The sequence below is a fragment of the Phascolarctos cinereus genome, unplaced genomic scaffold (assembly GCF_003287225.1).
Source record: "Phascolarctos cinereus isolate Bilbo 61053 unplaced genomic scaffold, phaCin_HiC Scaffold_9;HRSCAF=440, whole genome shotgun sequence".
Taxonomy (NCBI): domain Eukaryota; kingdom Metazoa; phylum Chordata; class Mammalia; order Diprotodontia; family Phascolarctidae; genus Phascolarctos; species Phascolarctos cinereus.
In genome coordinates, this window is record NW_027556402.1 from 49,055,049 (window position 1) to 49,074,454 (window position 19,406).

Consider the following 19,406-nt stretch of genomic DNA (forward strand, 5'->3'; position numbering starts at 1 on the left):
GGAACAGGAAAGCCCCAAGACTGGATGATAATTTACCTATTCATATCTTCAAACAAGAAAGGGAAGAGCTGCTTCGATATTACCACAGGTTTCTCTATGAATACCATACCATTCTCTATACGAATACCACAGAAATCTCCATGATTTTGGATATGCAAGGAGATCAGAGCTCTCTAAAGCAATTATTCTTTTACATCATGAAACAGGTATAGTAGTTGGTTAGTGAATTCTTGTTGAAAGGAAGAAGGAAAGAAAGGGAATAAGGAAGGGGGCAAAGAAAGAATAAAGGAAGGGAAATGAAAAGAGATGTGAAAGAAGGAAAAGAACAGTTAATTAAAGAGGAAGGAGGAAGGGGGGAGAGAGGGGGAGAGAGAGAGAGAGAGAGAGAGAGAGAGAGAGAGAGAGAGAGAGAGTATCAGATCTGGAAGAAACTTTAGCAATTTTCAAGATTAAGGAAACTAAGGTCTACAGAAGTATAGTGACTGGACCAAAGTCACACAAATCATCTTCATTGACATACTATCTATCTATCTATCTATCTATCTATCTATCTATCTATCTATCTATCTATCTATCTATCTATCTATCATCTATCTAATCTATCCATCTGTCTGTCTGCCTATCTATCTATCTATCTATCTATCTATCTATCTATCTATCTATCTATCTATCTATATCTATATCTATATATCTCTATATATTTACATACCCAAACATATAAGAATGGCATATGGAAAAAATGATAAGATGAAAGGGTTTAGCTTCGTCTATAAAAGCATAGTTTTTATGTTTTGTTGGATCATCTCCTGCCCACCTAAATCTGACAACATTTCAAACTCCCAAATGATAAAGAAATTCTATAGGTATTTATAAAGCAAAACAGCAGCTGACATCTTAAATGCAGGTAGATTGATGGTGCTTCCTCTCCCATACTTTAAACTCCAATACTATTTCCAGTGTATTGCTCCCAAATGACCATGTGAGTATTTAAGCTGAAAATAATTTAGGCTGACTTTTTAAAAAGAAGGGCTTACTGCTTTGATTTTTTTACCAAACATGTCTTAGAGCTCTAATGTAAAACATCACCCTAGCCTTTTTTCAGCTAGTTCAGGTGATGGTTTTCAAGGAAAAAAATATGAAAATACTTAAAAGTTGAAAGGCACTTAGTCCTCTTACAGAGATTTAGCACTATAGGGAAAGAGGTCATTCAACAGCAGTATGGGTTGCCATAATTTCTATCCCAATTGTTTTCCAATCTGGCAGTGGTGAACAAGAATCAGTTGCGTTCATTTAAAATTTAGTATACGGTAATTTTACATCATATCTTTATTTCTGGCACTTTCTCCTTTACACTGATGACCCGTGAGGCACCTGCACTTTGGAATCAGATATCCTTAAGCAGCTGCCAATCCCCATCTCTGTCCCTCTTCCTCATTTCTCTTCCCCTCAATACATTTCCCTCCATTCCCAGGTTTTGTGCATTTTCCCAAGGGAAAAAAATTATGTATCATAAACTATGGCTGGGAAGGAAAAGTATTTACCTATAAGGGGGAATTATAAACAATTCTTTTGTTTATAAAAGGAATTCAGAAACAGCCCTGCCCAGCTTCTACCCTTCACTATTATTGCCATGGGGAGAATCCCAAAACCTTGGAACTTTTAGAAAAGTCTCTGGGTTCAAAGGGAGAAAAGTGGGAGAAGCTGGGAAAATCAGTAATTTCTTAGGAGAGCTGACCCAGAGAACAAGGTCCCAGGCTGTAGGCTGAGGTACGACTGCCCTTCCTATATGGTACCTCCCCATCCTCATTTTATATAGGTTGCCTGTCTGGATATGGACGGTAACCCTTCCTTCCTTTGTATTTAGTAAAGCACATCGCTGGTGACTGAATTTGAAGGGCACAATCAAGCCTCTTCAGTGTATTTGCAGTAATAACTTTTCTTAACATGCAGATGTCAATAGTCACGATAGAGGGCTTGGGAACCAGGCAGTGTGCCGAAGGTTTAAGCCCAATTGTATCAGGTAAAACAGCTTGACCAAATGCTATAAAGCTCATCTTGGAATAAAAAATCATGTTAATAATCATCTTTAGGCTTTTTCTAGTCCTTAGAGAAGCATCTGTATACTAGGGGAACAGATCCTTGCTTCAGAGAAGATGAGCACAGATTGGGGATGGGGAGGGATTTATATCTAAACACATGAAATTGTTCATGGAGATCACTTTCATCCTTAGATATTCAATCTCCAATGTCTAGTCTACGTACTACTTATCCCTTTCCTCAAAAGTCCCATAGTCTAATTATTTTTATACTCCCCTTACCCTCCCCCCAACTTTGGGCTATAATTAAAGTATCATAGACTCAAGGAAGTGTCTGACTCAACAGCTCTTTCCATCTACTTCCTTTCTTTTCCCTTAAGGATACTCTGTACTGGTCCTGTCCCTGCATCTCCTCTTCCTTCTCTTACTGTTCACTGCTCAGGTAATTTTACATCAGGCAATCTCTTATGTATACACAAACACACACACATTTTCTTTAGACCCCCTTTTTTTCTTTTTTCTTTCATTTGTCTGCTTCTAGCCTAGTTATCTTTAGGGAAATCTTTCTCCTCTCTCTTTCTCTGTTCTTATGAGCCAAAGAGAGATCATAATCATAGTCGATAAACCTGGGTAGTTCATGAAATACCTGCACTGAGGAAAAGAAAGCCACAGTTTTAAAAGGAAAAATGTACAGAATTAAGAATTAATTCCCTCTCAGCTCAAGTCCTCTTCAAAAAGCCCACCAAAATCTCCATTTTCTTCCTCCTCGTGCTATGTAATCAAGCCCGCTTTTCTTTAAGCACTAGCATTCATAGTTTGGCAACAATCAGGCAGTGGAACAGCTTAGTTAAGGGCTGGACACTAGAGATAAGCATCAAAGACTCTTCACAGATCCAGTGGGCTTTCAGCCAACTTTACAGTGCCTCGATTGCTGGTATACTCTCGTCAAATGAGCCCAAGCTCTTGTGAGGGTTTTTAGATGATAACATGAGAGACTCAGAAGGGGAAGGCAAAAATGAGTCCCAAGAAGCTTGCAATGGCTTGGCTGGGGGTGGTCCATGATTTTCCCTTCCTGTCATCTGTATTGTGTGTGATATTGGCTAACTTGCCCTTCAAAAGGGCAGTCAGTCTCATGTGGTTTCTTACGTGTGCTTCAGTCTGCTTACTACTCGGCAATCAGGACACACAGAAATGTAACCAGAAATGAATGTGAATAGTGGTGATTTTCCCTATAGATTCAGATCCTGAGAAGCACATCTAACCCCCTGTCACTGAACTTCATGATATTGCTTGCTTGCAATTATATTTGTAACTATCCCAACTCTGCCTGGAACACTAAGTAACCAATCTCCACCAATGAGGAGAATCTTGTACAGATGATTTGTCTCTCTGGGTCTGAACACACAAGAGGGGATGAGAGGGAAAGGTTTCCCTCCTCTGTATTTAAAAGAACACAATGCTAGTGAATAAATTTGAAGGACACAGTTCTTGTACACAGTAGGCTGCTAAGGAATATTTGTTAACTACTTACAGAAATAGTGTTGAAAATTAGAGGTTGTTTGTTTTAATGCAGAAAGTACTACTTGAGAGAAGGAATAAAGTTAATAAGCAAAAACTAATGTGTTTATTATTTATAGCTAATTTTTTGTAGTGCCTGCAATGTGCCGGGCACTGTTAAGTGCTTTACAATAGTTAGCTCATTTGAGCTTCACAACAATCCTAGTAGGTGAGTGATATTATTATTCCCATTTTACAGATGAGGAAATTGAGGCAAATTGGTTAAGTGACTTGCCTGAGGTACTATAAAGCTAGTAAGTGTTGGAGGTCACATCAGAACTGATTACAAGCCTGGCACTTTATCCACTGCGCCTTGAAAATATAATTTTTAATTTGATTCTTTTTTTTCTCTAAAGACTCAAAATATAAAAGTCAAGGTGCAAAGTTAATTTACTCCTGCTAATAAGAAATACTCTTAATACGAAAACTCTCTCTACAAGATTCTTCCTTCTTTTTCTTTTTTGTTGTTGATATGTTTTTTAAAGAGCTGATTTGAAAAGGTAGAAAGTAAATAGGCTCAGTAATTAAGCTTCTACAAGTATCCCTGCAGGGCAGCTTTATAGTCATTTGACAAACAGGTTTCTGGCTTAAAACGAAATTGCAAAATCTGGTCTCCAGCCCCATCTGATCATGAGTGCTTTCGGTCACATTGGAAATATGAATAAAAACTAACAGGGAAATTAACATACGGATCAACTTGGAAGTAAATTGAGACGCCCATTCCAGAGAAGCTACTAATTGGACAGTTTGAAATAAGCTTTTGATACTAGTAGACTGACAAAATCAAGCAGGACGCGTCAGAAAGAGAACTAGACTTGAGTTAGAAGACCCTGGGCTCAAATCCTGGTTCAGGTACTTATTACTAGAATGATTATAGACAAGAGCTAAAATTGAGTCATTGGAAGATTCTGCTGATTTCAAAACTTGGTTTCAAATCTTGATTCTAAGGTCACCTGTGTGACCTTAGGCAAATCATTCATTCTATCTAATCTCAGCTCCCTCATCTACAAAATGGGAATGGTAATAGTGGCATTTCCTTAGAAGGCTGTTGTATAGGGAAGTGCTTGTTTATTAAATACCCATAAGGGTCATTATGCTATCATGATTTTTATATGTTAGTTGAATTAAATTTTTTTTAATGTAACTGATAATATAGGTAAAATTCAGAGGAGGAAGGTGAAACATTCGAACATAGGAGTGTAGCAATAAACTTGGGGAATTTACAATCTAACTGGAGACAAAAAAAAATAACACTGTGAAAAAAAAATAGTGATGAATATAAAAGTATTTTCTATTTTATTTATTTATATTTTATATAATAAAAATATATTTGTATAATAATTTATATAATTTATATAATAAAATATATGTATATTTTATAAAATAATTTTATATTTACTTACAATTAAGTGCCTCATTGTGTGGTACAGAATATAGAATACTTCAGGACGGTAAAGAATAGTTCAGGAGTACAGAAAAGAGGGAAGATACACAACATAGAACTGTGGAAGTGAGGAGGGGAGGAAACAAGCATTTATCATGCATGTGCTATGTGCCAGACACTGCAGGAAGTGCTTTACAAATAATATCTCATTTGATGCTCACAACAACCCTAGGAGGTAGGTGCTATTATTTTTCTGCATTTGACAACTGAGGAAACTGAGGCAGACAGACGTTAAGAAGTTAAGCCCAGGATCACATAGCTAGCAAGTGTCTGAGGCTGGATTTGAACTTGAGTCTTCCTGATTTCAGGTCCACTGTACCACCTACCAGATTTGGAATGAGAAGACAAATTCAAATCCAGCCTCTGCTATTAACTACCTACTGACTTGAGGCATTGGTAAATGACAGGGTTGGACTAAATAATTCATAAGGTTCTTTCTAGCTCTAAATTCTATGCTCACACGAACATGGGCTAGAGAGCTCAAAGGACGCTTTAAGGGATGTCTCAAAGGATACGCATCCACAGGGCCAAGGAAAGATTATTCCAGGTGAATAGATATCTTTGGATGTCCCATTAGCATATTGAATGCCACATATCCAAAAATGGAACTCATGATCTTTCTCCCTTTGACATACCACCCCTACCCTAAAACCTCATCTCCTCCAAACTTCCTTGTTTCTGCAGAGGCTAGCAATATCCTCCCACTTGCCCAGTTTTATCACCCTCCCCCTCATTCCCACACCCTCAGCCAATTAATTTCTAAGTAGTAACAATTCTATCTTCACAACATCTGGTCCCTTTCTTCCACCCCTAAAGCCATCACCTCACAAGTACTGTTCCAGATTATTGGAATAGCCTTCTTATTGGTCTATAAGCCTTCTGTCTCTCCTCCAGCTGCAAAAATTGTCTTCTGAGGCACAAGTCTGTCCATATCATTTCCCATCCCCCAAAACAGCAGTAGCATCCTCTTACCTCTTGAATAAAATACACACTCCTTAGCCTGACATTCAACCTGGCCCCTACCTACCTTCCCACCTTAATTAACATGATTTCCCTTCAAGCATTCTACGTTTTATTCAATTATGCTACTATCTATCTGTCCCCTAAATTCTGCATTCCAACTCTGGCCTTAGCGAATTCTCAGAAGCTGTCTTCCATACCAGTAATTTACCCCCTTCTCATCTCTATCTTTCAGAATCCTTCTCTTGCTTCAAGATACAGCTAAGTTACCCCTCCTTCAAGAACTCTTTCCTTATCTCCACAATTGGTAGTACTCTTTCCCTTCTCAAATTACCATGCAATTCATTCATCTATTTCCATGTTATATATCCCCTAGCAGAATATAAGTTCCTTGAGGCAGGGAGGGTTTCATTCCTGCTTCTCTTGCTCCAGTGGTTCATATCTAATAAATATTTGCTAAATTGGCTTGATCAAAATGAGCATATTAGACAGTGGATGGATGTGAGAAGGGAAGGTGCGTAAACTCATTCATTGGAGAATAAAGAGTCTAGTCTAGGGACACTAACATACAGCTGACATAAGCAAAATATCCAGTAAACCTTAAAGGGCTGCAACATATCAGTCAGTGTTATTACATATAGCCTAGACCTGCTGATGAAAGTGCTAACATTGCTCATTCCTTCAGTCCTATGAGGGACATTCAAGGATACATGAGATATTGAGCCCTAATCTCGGATTTAACCAGAAAAGGGTTCTGCCAAAAATAAACTCTGATTTAAAGCAAGCTATCTGAACAACTTTTCCATACTATTTGTCCTATTTGGTCAGACCTATAAGCAAAAGACCTTCTGTATTTTTCCTTGGGGAAATATTTTAGAATTTGATTTTATGAAATTCTCTTTAACAACAAAAGGACAGACCTCTAAAAATAAAGGACATAGCCTATTATTATAGCAAATTTAGATAAAAATAAGTGTCTTATTTTAACTCTAATTTTTTTCTGGCTTTAAACTAATAGGCAAGATTATTTTTTAAAAATCTAATCCTTTTACATACTACTCTGTCCTTGAAGCATTTTGGATTCACTGGTTGAACTAAAAAATTAACCTGATTCTTGTAGATTTACATGATTATAGGAACCCTCTGGGTCCATAAATTCTAGATTTATGATTTTTAATACCTGGTTATATACCTGACAAACCTCCACTAAAGTAGTCATCCCTTCAACTACTTGGATGTCTCACTATGCTGTGGTCTTGACAGCTGTGCTATCCCAGTATAAGCTCTGGGGGTCCTTCCAAGACAGCTGGGCTTTATCTTTGGGCCTAGTGATAGGCTATGCATTGATTCTTTGAAGACCAGTCTAGGTAAATTGACTTACATGTGCTATATGTCTGTAGGGAAACATTTAGATCTGTAACCAAGCTGAACATGAAAGGTCTTAAAACTGGAAGGGGTCTTAGAAGTCTTCTACTTCTATCTTCCAACCAACTCAGGAAGGAATTTCTTTAAAACATCGTTGACAGGAAGTCGTCCAAATCTCTGCTTGGCTACCTCCAGGGTGCCTGCAGGATTTCATATTAGTTCCCATTTCTGCAAGAAAAAGGTTTTCTTGGTCTGGTCATCTAATTTAGATTGTATTTCAAGGATAGAAGTGGACATTTTATATTTGTGGGTTTATGTTTTAAGGACAGGAACTGTCTTTGCTTCTTTTTGCATCCCAATTACTGAGCATAGAGCCTGAAATATAGTAGACACTAAATAAATGTGTGTTGACTGATTCTGTCATTCAGTGTATTCAGATTTGTGTCATCTGAAAATTTGAAAAGGAAGGAAGGAAAGAAACATGCACGTACTAAACACCAAAGTATCCTATATGCCAGTGTGCTAATTGCTTTATAAATATTATCTCCTTTGATCCTCATACAACCCTGGGAGAAAAGTGCTATTATAATCCTTATTTTACAGATGAGGAAACTGAGGCAGAGAAAGGTTAAGTGATTCACCTGGGGTCACTGGATTTGAACTCAAGTATTTCTGACTCTATGCCCAGGGCTCTATCTACTGCGCTACCTAGGTGACTTCTATTTCTTTATACAAGCTGTTGACAAAAGTACCATGATAAATGTCATCAAAATGTCATTTTCAAAAAGAACTATCCAAAAATTGAGTTTGGTGTGCCTTAGGAAATAGTGGGTTCCTCCTTGCTGTAGGTCTTCAAGGAAAGGTTGATTGACCTCTTGTTGGGATTCTCATTCATGTATAGATTGACCTGAATGGCCTTTGAGGTCTCTTTTTATTTAGACCTTTTGTGATTCTGTTATGTTGAACAAGACCGAGCTAACAACCCACCTTGGTGACTATCTTTGGATATGCTATTTTCATAATTCACTATCTGGGGCACATAAAAATGTTTTCCATGGTTCTTCAGTTTGCTTTGCTAAACCCACATTTCCGATTTCAGTAGAAACATTTCTTTTTATTTTAATTGTGAAAACTAAGAAGAAATATTTAAAATTCTCCTCTCCATCCTATTTATGAGTTAACATTTATATAGTGCTTTAAAGTTTTCAAAGAGCCTTATAAATATTACCATATTTTATCTTCACAACAATCCAGGGAAATAGGTTATAATTAGCTCCATTTTACAGAGAGGCAGACAGAGGTAAGTAACTTGCCCAGGGTCACACATCTAATAAGTGTCTGAGGCTGGATTTGAATTCAAGTCTTCCTGACTCCAGGCCTGGTGCTTGCTCTACGTAGTGTGCTGCCTAGCTGCCCTCTCCACAAAGATGTTGGGTAAAAAAAAAAAATCATTGACCAAAAAAGAGGGAAGACTGAAAGTCAGTTACTTCCTTTTAAGTATAATTCTTCCTCCTTACAGATATTTGTGGAATTAACTTGTGTTTGCTTTTTAATATCATTTAAAATAGAAAAAAGTGTAAAAGGCAAGACCATGCCTGAGTCCAAATTATGCCCTGACTGACTCAACTCCAGCGACTGGGCGTATCTTCTTCAGCTGAAGTTCTGATTTCCCTAAAAACATTTTGCTATTGTTGTTGCTGGCTACACATACATGCAGATTTAAAAAAATCAATGTTAAAGTTACTGGTCCAGTTTTTATTTGATATGTTTCTAAAGTGCCCAAAATGGAACCTACTTCATCCACTCCCTAGAAACAACAGTTTCTATTCAGTGAAAGCAAATTTGGGTGTGAAACGCTAATAACAGAAATAAAATATCTTCCAATGTAGTTTTGTCTTCCAAGACATTGTCTGTCTGCTATTTCACTTACACTATTCTTACCTGCCTTCTCAGAGAAACATGTTATTCTGACAGGTTAACATTCACGTCACACTTCTCCCCAAAATGGAATTATTCCATTGCTCCACCAAGTGTTCTCACTAGGATATAAGGCCCCTTTGTTATAGCTGAAGCACATATATGCTTTTCTCTTTCCAGAGATGACATAGCAGGCGTCAACAAAATTGAAATCCTGTATGCAGGTAACAAATCTTCCATATAAAAAGTATTGGAGTAAATTCTTGAAGTCTGGTAATATTTGTATTCTTCACTCAGCTTAGGAAAAAATGAGTTCAAACACAATTAAGTTGTGCTGACACCATTTTTAGAAACATATACAGGAAAATCACTAAAAAAAAAGTCATAAATGAAGGTGGAAATCAAAATGTAAATTCACAAATTGAAAATGGCCACTTTGATCCTTGCAATACAATTTAAGTTTGATGACCAGGACAAGAAAACGGGACACATTCCTTTGTCTTGCAGGAATCTGCAAGGAAATTGCATATTTCCTTTATAAAAAGAAAACACGTAAAGACTTCATAAGGACATACATGGGGGGTTTCTAAGTGGCACAGTTTCAGGTTAAAGGTTTCTCTAAATCTCTGCTGCTTCCCAATATGTTTACATTTAAGAGAAAAATCACAACTTAATATGTAAAGCTCTTGTGCTTTCAGGGGCAGTATGATGTAGTTCTGCTATAAATAACTTAGATCTGAATCCCAGCTCTGCCACTAAACTATCTCTATGACCTTGGGCAAGTTATTTATTCTCTATGTGTCTCAGTTTCCTCAACTGTAAAATAAAGAGGCTGGACTGGATGACTTTTAAGTTTCCTTCCAACTCTATATTTGGGACTCTGCCATCCAATGGAGATCTGCATTGATCTCTGCTGTTTTGTATTCAAATTTCGGTTGTCTGAAGGATATTTTTTCTATCACTGTTTCCTGGAAATAATGCATTTTTAAAATTACATGCTAATTTTTCTTCTCTATCTACTCCTATCTGAAACATAAAGTGAAGGTTTCATGACTATCTGAACCTGTGAGAGGATAGAAGTTAACTAGAAAAACACAGGAATAGACAGGTAATAAACTAACCAATGACTGTGGGTAATTTGCTGCATCGACAAAAATATACCACTTGCCTGGGTGGAGAACATTTATTCCACTGAGAAAATGAGCAATGCATAAAAAAAGGGCTCCCCGAGTTCAAATATGAAAACATTTTGAAGTAAAGGGACATTTTGAAGTCTAGTTGCCTATTCCTCATGGATTAGAAATTCAACATATATGTGGACTTTGCCCAAAAGAGAATAAAGTACATTTCTCCCCCTATCTCTGATGAATTAGAAATTAAATGCCCTTTATAGATTTTACCTAAAAGACAAATAAGTTTTTAAAATGATTAGCCACAATGAAAGGTAAAAAAGGATTCTTTGGCTACTCTGTAGAGAAGACTGGGTACTGACAAAAAAAGTCAAAATTGAAAAGCTGACCCATTTTTTTTAGCACTAGGAATATTCTACTTTGTTTTGATCTGCCGGGACTTCTGTAAGATGACCCAGAGGATCAGAGACTTAAGAGGGACTTGAGGGGCCAGGCTAGTGGTTCACACAATTACAAAGGACCAGTACACGAGCTCTGAGGGAGACAGATTTAGCACAACTCCCTAGTTCAGGTTTTTGGGGTTTGCGGGGAATCTCCCAATGGATACAAACACTTCTGTCTTGGAGTCTGTAAGGTTTGAGAACAATTTTTCTGGATGACAGATCTCCAACCTGTGAAGCTAGAGTATGCTCTCAAGGAAACCCATGGCAGCTTCTTCAGAGAGACAAGGTTGACTACTCCATATAAGTAAACATGTATACATATACACATGAGTGTATATCATTCATATGTACACATATACATAATGGAGAGGGAGAGGCAGATTAATGATTATCAGTTGTTTTGTGCATAGATTCAACAAGTAAAAACAACACAGCAGAATCTATGCTATATATATATAGCACTGACCTCAAAACCAAGAAGTCCTAATTTCAAGCCCCACCTCTTGACACAGACTGGCTGGTTGACCCTAGGCAAGTAATTTAAACTCTCATAGCTCTAGGCAATTATCTAAGACTCTTAAGTTTCAGAGAAAGTGCTGATTTGCATTAGGAGAAGGAGTTTCCTCATGCTGGAGTTCCAACTACTAATGCAATCACAGGTCTACTCCCTATTCCCTATTCAACAAGCCTGAAAGTAAATTTCTAATTTCTCATCATATGGATATGGTATGAATTAACAGTGGTTTTAATCAACAATCACCTATTATATGCCAGGCACTGAAAGTAGAAATAGAAAGCCTGCCAAAATCTTTCAAAATAATGTATTTCAAACCTTCACTCATCAAAAAGTGAAGAGGAAGAATGATTTTCCTAATTCAGATTGATGAATAAACAAAGTTCCTTAAAAATGGAGAATGAACCTAATGTTTCCTGTGACAAGAAGAAATTTAGGATGTATTTTTCTTATCTCCATAAATGCCAAAGTAGATTCATCATACTCTACTAACTTTATGCCACGGACTTCACTTTACCTCTCACATAAAATAGCAGGAAAACTCTCTACATCCCACAAAACACCTACTGCCAGTTTTCAGACTCCTTGCTGGAATTATGTTCCTATATTTTTATGTAGTCTCTTCCTAAAAAGGTTTACCATATGGTTTTAGACATGCTTTCCATTGGTCAAATACGTATACACACATACACATGGACACATATAGGAGTACATCAATTATTTTCATAGGTATTCACAATTAACATACCCTTTTACTCATATCTGAAAGAATGATAACAAAGGAACTCACCATTTTCCCATCCATCCCTGGAGTGCCAGGTGCTCCAATAGAACCCTAATAGGAAAAATATAATTGGTTTAGGTTGATATTTAGATTATAAGATACTTTCATACTAAATTTAAAAGCTTGTATATCATGTCCTACCAAATGGCCTGTTCTAATGCCTCCCCACAGCATATTTCTTAGGGAATTTAACTAATGTCAAAGGAATCACTACAATGAGTAAGCCAAAAAAAAAAATTCTATCCACATAGGCCAAACCAAATGGATGAAGAACGTCTATTACCAAGATTTTTTGGATGGCCTTTAAAGCCTTTCCAACAATATGTGTAACTGAGACAGACAATATATATGGCCAAGGAGTTGGGTCCAACTACGAAAATGAGGTGAGTAGGCCAGATTGCTTTCAGGAAAATGTGATGGACCCCAACCTTCCCATAACAGTGAAAGCCCCCCTTTTTTCAATACAACTATATTGAAACTGTGGTTATCATATAGCAGTGGAAACTGAACTCTATTGTCCCTAAAGAACTTCAGATCACATAGAAGGTAATAGAGAGGTGTGTGGTGACTGCGAGCAGGCTATAATATATAACCGATGAGGAATTCTGAAGAACAGGGCTTAAAAGATATCATCAGAGAATTGTATGAAAGAAAGAGAAGATGGATTGGTCATGTAGCAAGAATGAGGGATGACAGGTGGACACTCAGAACACTTTGCCAGTACTCTTGTGAGGTTGAGAGAAAACGAAGGAAGTCTCTAACACAGTGGGTAGAACCCTTGTGGTGACCTCTGAGAACATGGATAAGAATCATACAAGAGGACTGGCATGGATGGATTGAAATCTGTATCGTGGGAGGGAACTCAAGAATAGATAAGATCCCTTTGAGTATATATTCTCATGATGGATGACAATGAAATTTACACATTTTGAATACAACATCTCAGCAGCCCTTGTGGTTTCTTAGGACGTAGAAATGGTACCTAAGAAAATGAAGCAAGGAATCTGGTTAACTATTTTTTGGAAGAAATCTATTCAAGAAGCAACACAAATGTAAAGGAATCCAGTGATCAGTTCTCCAAGATATATTTTTGATGGAAAGAATAATAAAAAGGAAAGCACCACGTGGTAAAATTACCCCAAAAAATGCTTACCAAGAAAACCACTACTAAACCATATGTGTACTTTCTCATCTATATGGAATCATAATGAATCTCAAAGTTCTTCTTGATAAAAACATGAGATAGGATGACTCTAAAACATTTTCATAGTAAAAAAAAATTGATTAATAGATAGGGAATGCAAAATTCTGGTTTATTTATTGTTGTGGGGTTTTTTTTCCCTTCACAATAAAGCAAAATAAAGCCTTAATGTGTGTCTTCCAATAGGGTGCCTCTTCTGTAGATGTTAAGATCATCTCAGATTCCTTGATACCACAGAGATACTGTTGCTCAACAATTCTTTGATGAATATCAAGTGAAACATGGAACATGTTCACCAAAGTTGTCCACCATTGTTACAGAATAAGTCTTACTCAGAATCCAAATGGATGAGGGATTCCCTCTAAATGGCAAGCTTTTCCAGATGTTCTTGTTTTTCAAACGCATTGAGATGATTATATCCTACTTCAGGGTCTTAATTATATCCATGAGCCCCTCCTTTGAGGTACTCCAAAGAGATAGGTCTAACAATCCACACAGCAAAAATCAAGTGAGTAAAGAATGCAAACTGCAAGGCTTGAGTTAGAGTTGAATGGGCAACCTGATGAATTAACCATCTGTATACACATTCTAAAGTAGTGCTGATGGATAATGTCAGGCTCAAAATTAAATAGGAGTAGATCAGGCTCGACTGCATTTGGGAAATTGCACTATACTTTAAGATCCCACATTTTCTCTATCACCAAAGCCCATCTTTTTTCTTTCTTTGAAATGACAGTTACTCTATATAATTGCAAATCCACCATGATCTCTGAAGAATCAAAACTGCAGATCACCCAAAAAGCCCTTGAAACATATGATGAGTATAAGTAAGCTGAAGCCAATAACCATCAATAACTCAGAGTAGTGGGGAGAGGGAGGGGGGAGAGAGAGAGGAAAAGAGGGAGACAGAGAGGGAGAGAGGGAGAGGGAGAGAGGAGAGAGGGAGAGAGAGAGAAGAAGAGAGAGAGAGAGAGAAGAAGAAGAAGAAGAGAAGAAAAGAAGAAGAAGAAGAAGAAGAAGAAGAAGAAGAAGAAGAAGAAGAAGAAGAAGAAGAAGAAGAAGAAGAAGAAGATCATTCAGTGGAGGAGGGCCACTCCATCAACCCCATTTTGGGTTTTCTTGGTAAGGGTACTGAAGAAGTTTGCCATTTCCTTCTCTTGCCCATTTTACAGATGAGGAATGGAGCCAAACAGGGTTAAGTGATTTGCCATAAAGATACATGGAGATAACTTTTAAAAGGCAAAAACTCCTGCTCTAATATGGCATCAACTCTACTATCTCAATGGGGTATTTCTTTTCTTCTTGGTGAGTTTTCTTTTTCACCTCTATGAAATGTCTAAACCTAGGGCTACTTATTTCCCATGTCATCTGTTGGCCAATGCATGATCATGTAATGATATTTTTCATGCTTCCTTAGAAACTAGAAAATTAAAATCAAATACTGTTTTTATTCTCCACGAGTCAAGCACAGTAATCCTGTTAAATTTAATATGTGATCCTAATAAAACAATCCATAGCTTAGATTGAAATCCAAATGTGCCAGCTGGTGACACTGATCTATCTGTAGTGCTTGCAGGAGATGTCAGCAATGGCTTAGTGTAGAAAAATTTAACAAAAACAACTCTTTTAAGATGCATGAGTTTCAGTTACATGAAACAAAAGGTAACAAACAAAAATAAACTCTGTCCCATACTGGAACCAATAAAATGGCAAGAGAGAAAGAAGAGTTAAGAAGAACATGGGAATTGAATGATATTTGTTGGGGGGGGGGTGAAGCAAATACTTGCATTATATTAAAATTCTCAGTATTCACAGTAACTTTTTCCCTGGATTTACAAAGACTAAAACTAGATGTCAGTATTTAGACCATGTGAATATATATTGAGTTTTGAAACGGTAATGTGTGAGAGGGCAAGAAATAGAGCCATTAAATATTACCCAAAGCAAAGTTATGGTATCTAGTCAGGCACAGAAAGACATTAAGAAATATTTTTAGACATTCCTTTCACTTCCCCGCTCAGAGTATACCCTCCTGCCTAGGCTGTGGATAAGCCATGTTTTAAATTCAGCTTGCACATTCCTTTCCTGGCACCAGAAAACAAACAGATTATTTTTTTCTTAGCATCTGTAAAATGTTAAGATGGTTTTATTTTAATTGAAAAGGATTTCATTAAAATATAACTTCTTTTGCCAAATGATTTGAAGATTTCTGAAGGACAGTGATGTAAAAAGTCACTTCCTCTCTTTACTGTTAATATTGTATGTGTTATTAATGGACTTCCTAAAGACTGAAGAAGTAATTTTGTCCCGGCAGTGGGTGGATTAGGGTAGCTTTACAATTTCACACTGTGCCTACTGGAGACATTATTGTTAAGGATGTGGTGTTCTGACATGAATTATCCTACAGCTCATTAGCTTTTACTTTGGTTTGAAAGATTGTGTTTCAACAGATGACAAGTTGTTTGTTGTTTTTTTTAAAGGCCACATCTCTGGATGCAATATGAAATTTTAAAATAGAGAACAACTGCTTTTTTATTTGTGCTGTTACCAGTGACTCTGTTCAGCTTTCTTGAATACTTTTTTGGACAGCTATGTAACATTATCTTCTATACTTCAAAAACGTTTTTCATAATTGGGAATTAAGTGGTATTTGTGTAAGATGACGGCAAGGAGCCATCGATCAGCTTTCACTAGTTTGCTGAATGAGCTACTGATGTATTTAGTCTTGTGCAATGATGCAATCCCTCAAGCTCTTGGTTCACTCATCAGACTGCAGCATTTGGTCCTGGTGAGTATAAATAATGCCCAAAAGACTCAAAGAGAGTGAATTCTCCAGTTACCTTGGCAACAGCAGACAAACCTGAGCCACCTGTGCACAACCATCCCAGCACGATTTATTAGCAACCCCTACCTTCCTGGTTTCTTGTGGTCAGCATTTGGGTCATGTTGGCAACAGAGCATCTAAGTAAAGTCACAATCCATTTAATTTGAGCCTTCGTCTCCCTCTTCACTTTTTAAAAAGCTTGACTTCATAGCTTTACTAGTACTCAAAACCTTTTAACCCACAAACTCCAAAGACAGACTGAAAATAGTCTGATCTGGATTACTTAAATTTCCTATAATGGGGGAAATTAGAAATCTTATGTCTCACATTATGAAGCTGTATTTTGGGAAAACAACTCGACAATCTAAACTAATTGCTCCAATGTGGCTTACAGTAGCTAATTCTATTCACCTCTCAGAATTGCAATTTGGCACTAAAGAGCATAATTACTTTCACAGTATTATTGTTTATACTCTACCTTTTGTCCTGGAGGCCCCTGAGGTCCCTGAAAAGGGAAAACAATTCAATTAGCATAATAATATCACCAATTTCAGCTTAAGTGACCAATTAAAACTGTCCCATTCTATAAACCTTCCTATGCTGGACTGAATCCAGCTGATGTTTTGTGCATCAAGGGAAAGGAAAACTTTCAGCTGAAAAGACACAATGGATCTTTTCTTCTCTTTTCTGAAATAGCATTAAGAATACGCAGTAGGATTCTGATTTCTCCCATTTCTTTTTCTTAAGTCTTTGCTATTCCAGTCCATCTGTTTCTTCAAATACCTGCAAATCTATAGCATCAATCCTACTTAGACAGCTAAACATTTTCTTCAGTTAAAAGGCAACGATGGTCCCAAACCAAAACAGCCATATTATATATTATTTCTGCAGTTAACCTACACAATTTTGGTTGGCATATTTGCAAGAAAAAGAATAAAAAAGCACCAAAGTGAAGTATATTTTAGCTACTGACCTTCCCCATCCTCCCTTCCTTCTGTTAGAAGCTTTTCCAATTACTCTCAGCTGCTAGTGCTTTCTGTTCTAAGGTTATCTTCCTTCTAATCTTTATTGATGCTGTAGAAATCTATTCACGTACATGTCTTCTTCTCTATTAAAATGTAAGCTCCTTAAGTGGAGAGAGATTCCTTTTGTTTTTGACTTCCTTTGAACTGCCAATGCTTAGCTTACTGCCTAGCACATACTAAGCACTTAATAAATGCTCATTAATTGGTTGATGCCTTGCTGAATTATTGATGACTTGTTGCAGTAGAAGGGAATATAGGGAACCAGGAAAAGAAACGGAAGGTGTTACCCATTAACTATACTTGGGCAGGTGAGTGAGGATATTCCTCCTCACCCATATTCCCCCAACAGAATATGCCACTTCTGAGATGCAGTAGTCATTATGATGACAAAGTCAATGATAGTGTTCCGGATGATTTATTTAATTAGAGAAAGAAGAGACTGCTTTGAGGCATCTTGCCAAGGATATTTGTAGGAGGCAATGCAAAAGCATATATGATAATTTGCATATTTCTCTGATTTGTAACACGCAACTTTTTTAGAAATTTTCTGTTCTACCTTCTCAAAAAGTTGTGTTTAGCAAAATGGTAGATAAATCCTTTCCCCATCATTGCAACTACAAATCTCATTGGTCTTCAAGTTGACCAGATACATGTCTTGCTCTTCAAAAGCTATCTCAGATAGTAACATTAAACACAAGATTATCAATAAAAGAAAGCTTAGCTAATGAGGAAGTTAGGAACAATCTCATACTTCATGTTTAGGAACATCTAAATCCTTGTTGCTATCTACTGACATCCAGAATTGTCTCCCACTTTCCTTCATGACAAATACCTGTCCTACAGTCTGTTTCTCTATCCCAACCCATCATCATCATTAGTGATTTCAGTGTCCACTCTGATGAACCTTCTAACACCAAGACTCTCAACTTCCTCAGCTCCCATGACCTTCATCTTCAGCCATGCACAAGTGTGGTCACCATATCTCAGATCTCACCATTATGCAAAACAGATCCATCTCCAAGGTTATAAGCTCTGATATTCCTCTTTCTAACCATAATCTGCTGACCTTCCATTCTTCCCACAACTACATTCCTCCAAAATCTGCTTTGTGGGGACCATGTTCCATCATTTTTTAGGTTATGTCTGACTCTTTGTGAACCCATTTGGGGTTTTCTTGGCAAAGATATTTGCCATTTTCTTCTCTAACTCATTTTATACTTTGGGGACCACAGTAACTTTTTATAGCTTGATCTGTCCCTATTTCCCCACCCATGTTATGGTTTAACTTCCTTTCTTTCATATGTTCAACCTTACAGGAGATCATTTCAATAAAATTTGTCCTCTACAACTGAATCCCTTACAACTTAATTCTTCTGCTAATTCTACATAGACAATACAAAATCCAGTCTGTCTCGTCATTTGCTTTCTTCTTTCCTATTTACAAAGCGCTGGTGGAAGAAGTAAAAATAAAATTATGATGACCACTACAAAGGTATATACTTGAACTTCAAACTGACCCTTCACTGCTGCATGGAAATCCTTTAATGCTTTTCTGATTGAACTATATCCCATCCTCAACTACAGCAGCTATTCCAAACCTTTTTCTTCTCTGCCTTTAAACACTCAATGTCTACCCTCTTTTTCTTAGAAGATGACCTCCATGTCCATGTACTTTACAGTACTGTTTTGAGGAAAGAGCTTTGAAAACCTGAAAGAATTATCTGAAAAGTGAACTATTATTTATTATGACTTTACTGAGTTGAACCTGACCAGATATATTAAAAAAGAGGTGACACCATTTTAAAGGCACTCTGGGACTGATTTTAAAGATGTCTCAGAGGTGACAATTCCATGAGAATGGAGAAAGATCATAGACAATGGCATGACCCAAAAAAAGGTAACTGAGGAGATGCTAGCAACTACTGACCTACAGGGCTACTTTTTCCTGTTTAAAAACTTTCTGAGGATTCTCTCTGAATATAGTCATTTAACCTCTGTCTGTCTCAGTTTCCTCCTTCGTAAAATGGGGATAATAACAGCACATATCTTCCAGAGTTGTTGTGAGGATAAAATGGGATATTTCTAAAGAACTTAGCAAACCTTAAGTGGCTATAAAGATGCTAGCTACTATTGTTATATAATTATTAATAATTACATTACTAATGATATAATTATATCACTACATAATTCTATGATAAATACAATT

The 19,406-nt window shown here is 37.0% G+C and overlaps 1 protein-coding gene across 1 annotated transcript in view; it reads right to left on the bottom strand.

Moving 5' to 3' along the window:
• The window catches only part of COL25A1 (collagen type XXV alpha 1 chain), a 563,954-nt gene that overhangs the window by 119,033 nt on the left and 425,515 nt on the right, over positions 1–19,406 (bottom strand). The window contains exons 11-12 of the mRNA XM_078148267.1: positions 16,654–16,680; positions 12,157–12,201 (exon numbers count right to left, since the gene is read on the bottom strand). Coding sequence (XP_078004393.1) covers positions 12,157–12,201; positions 16,654–16,680 — 72 coding nt within the window. The remainder of the gene's footprint in view (positions 1–12,156; positions 12,202–16,653; positions 16,681–19,406) is intronic.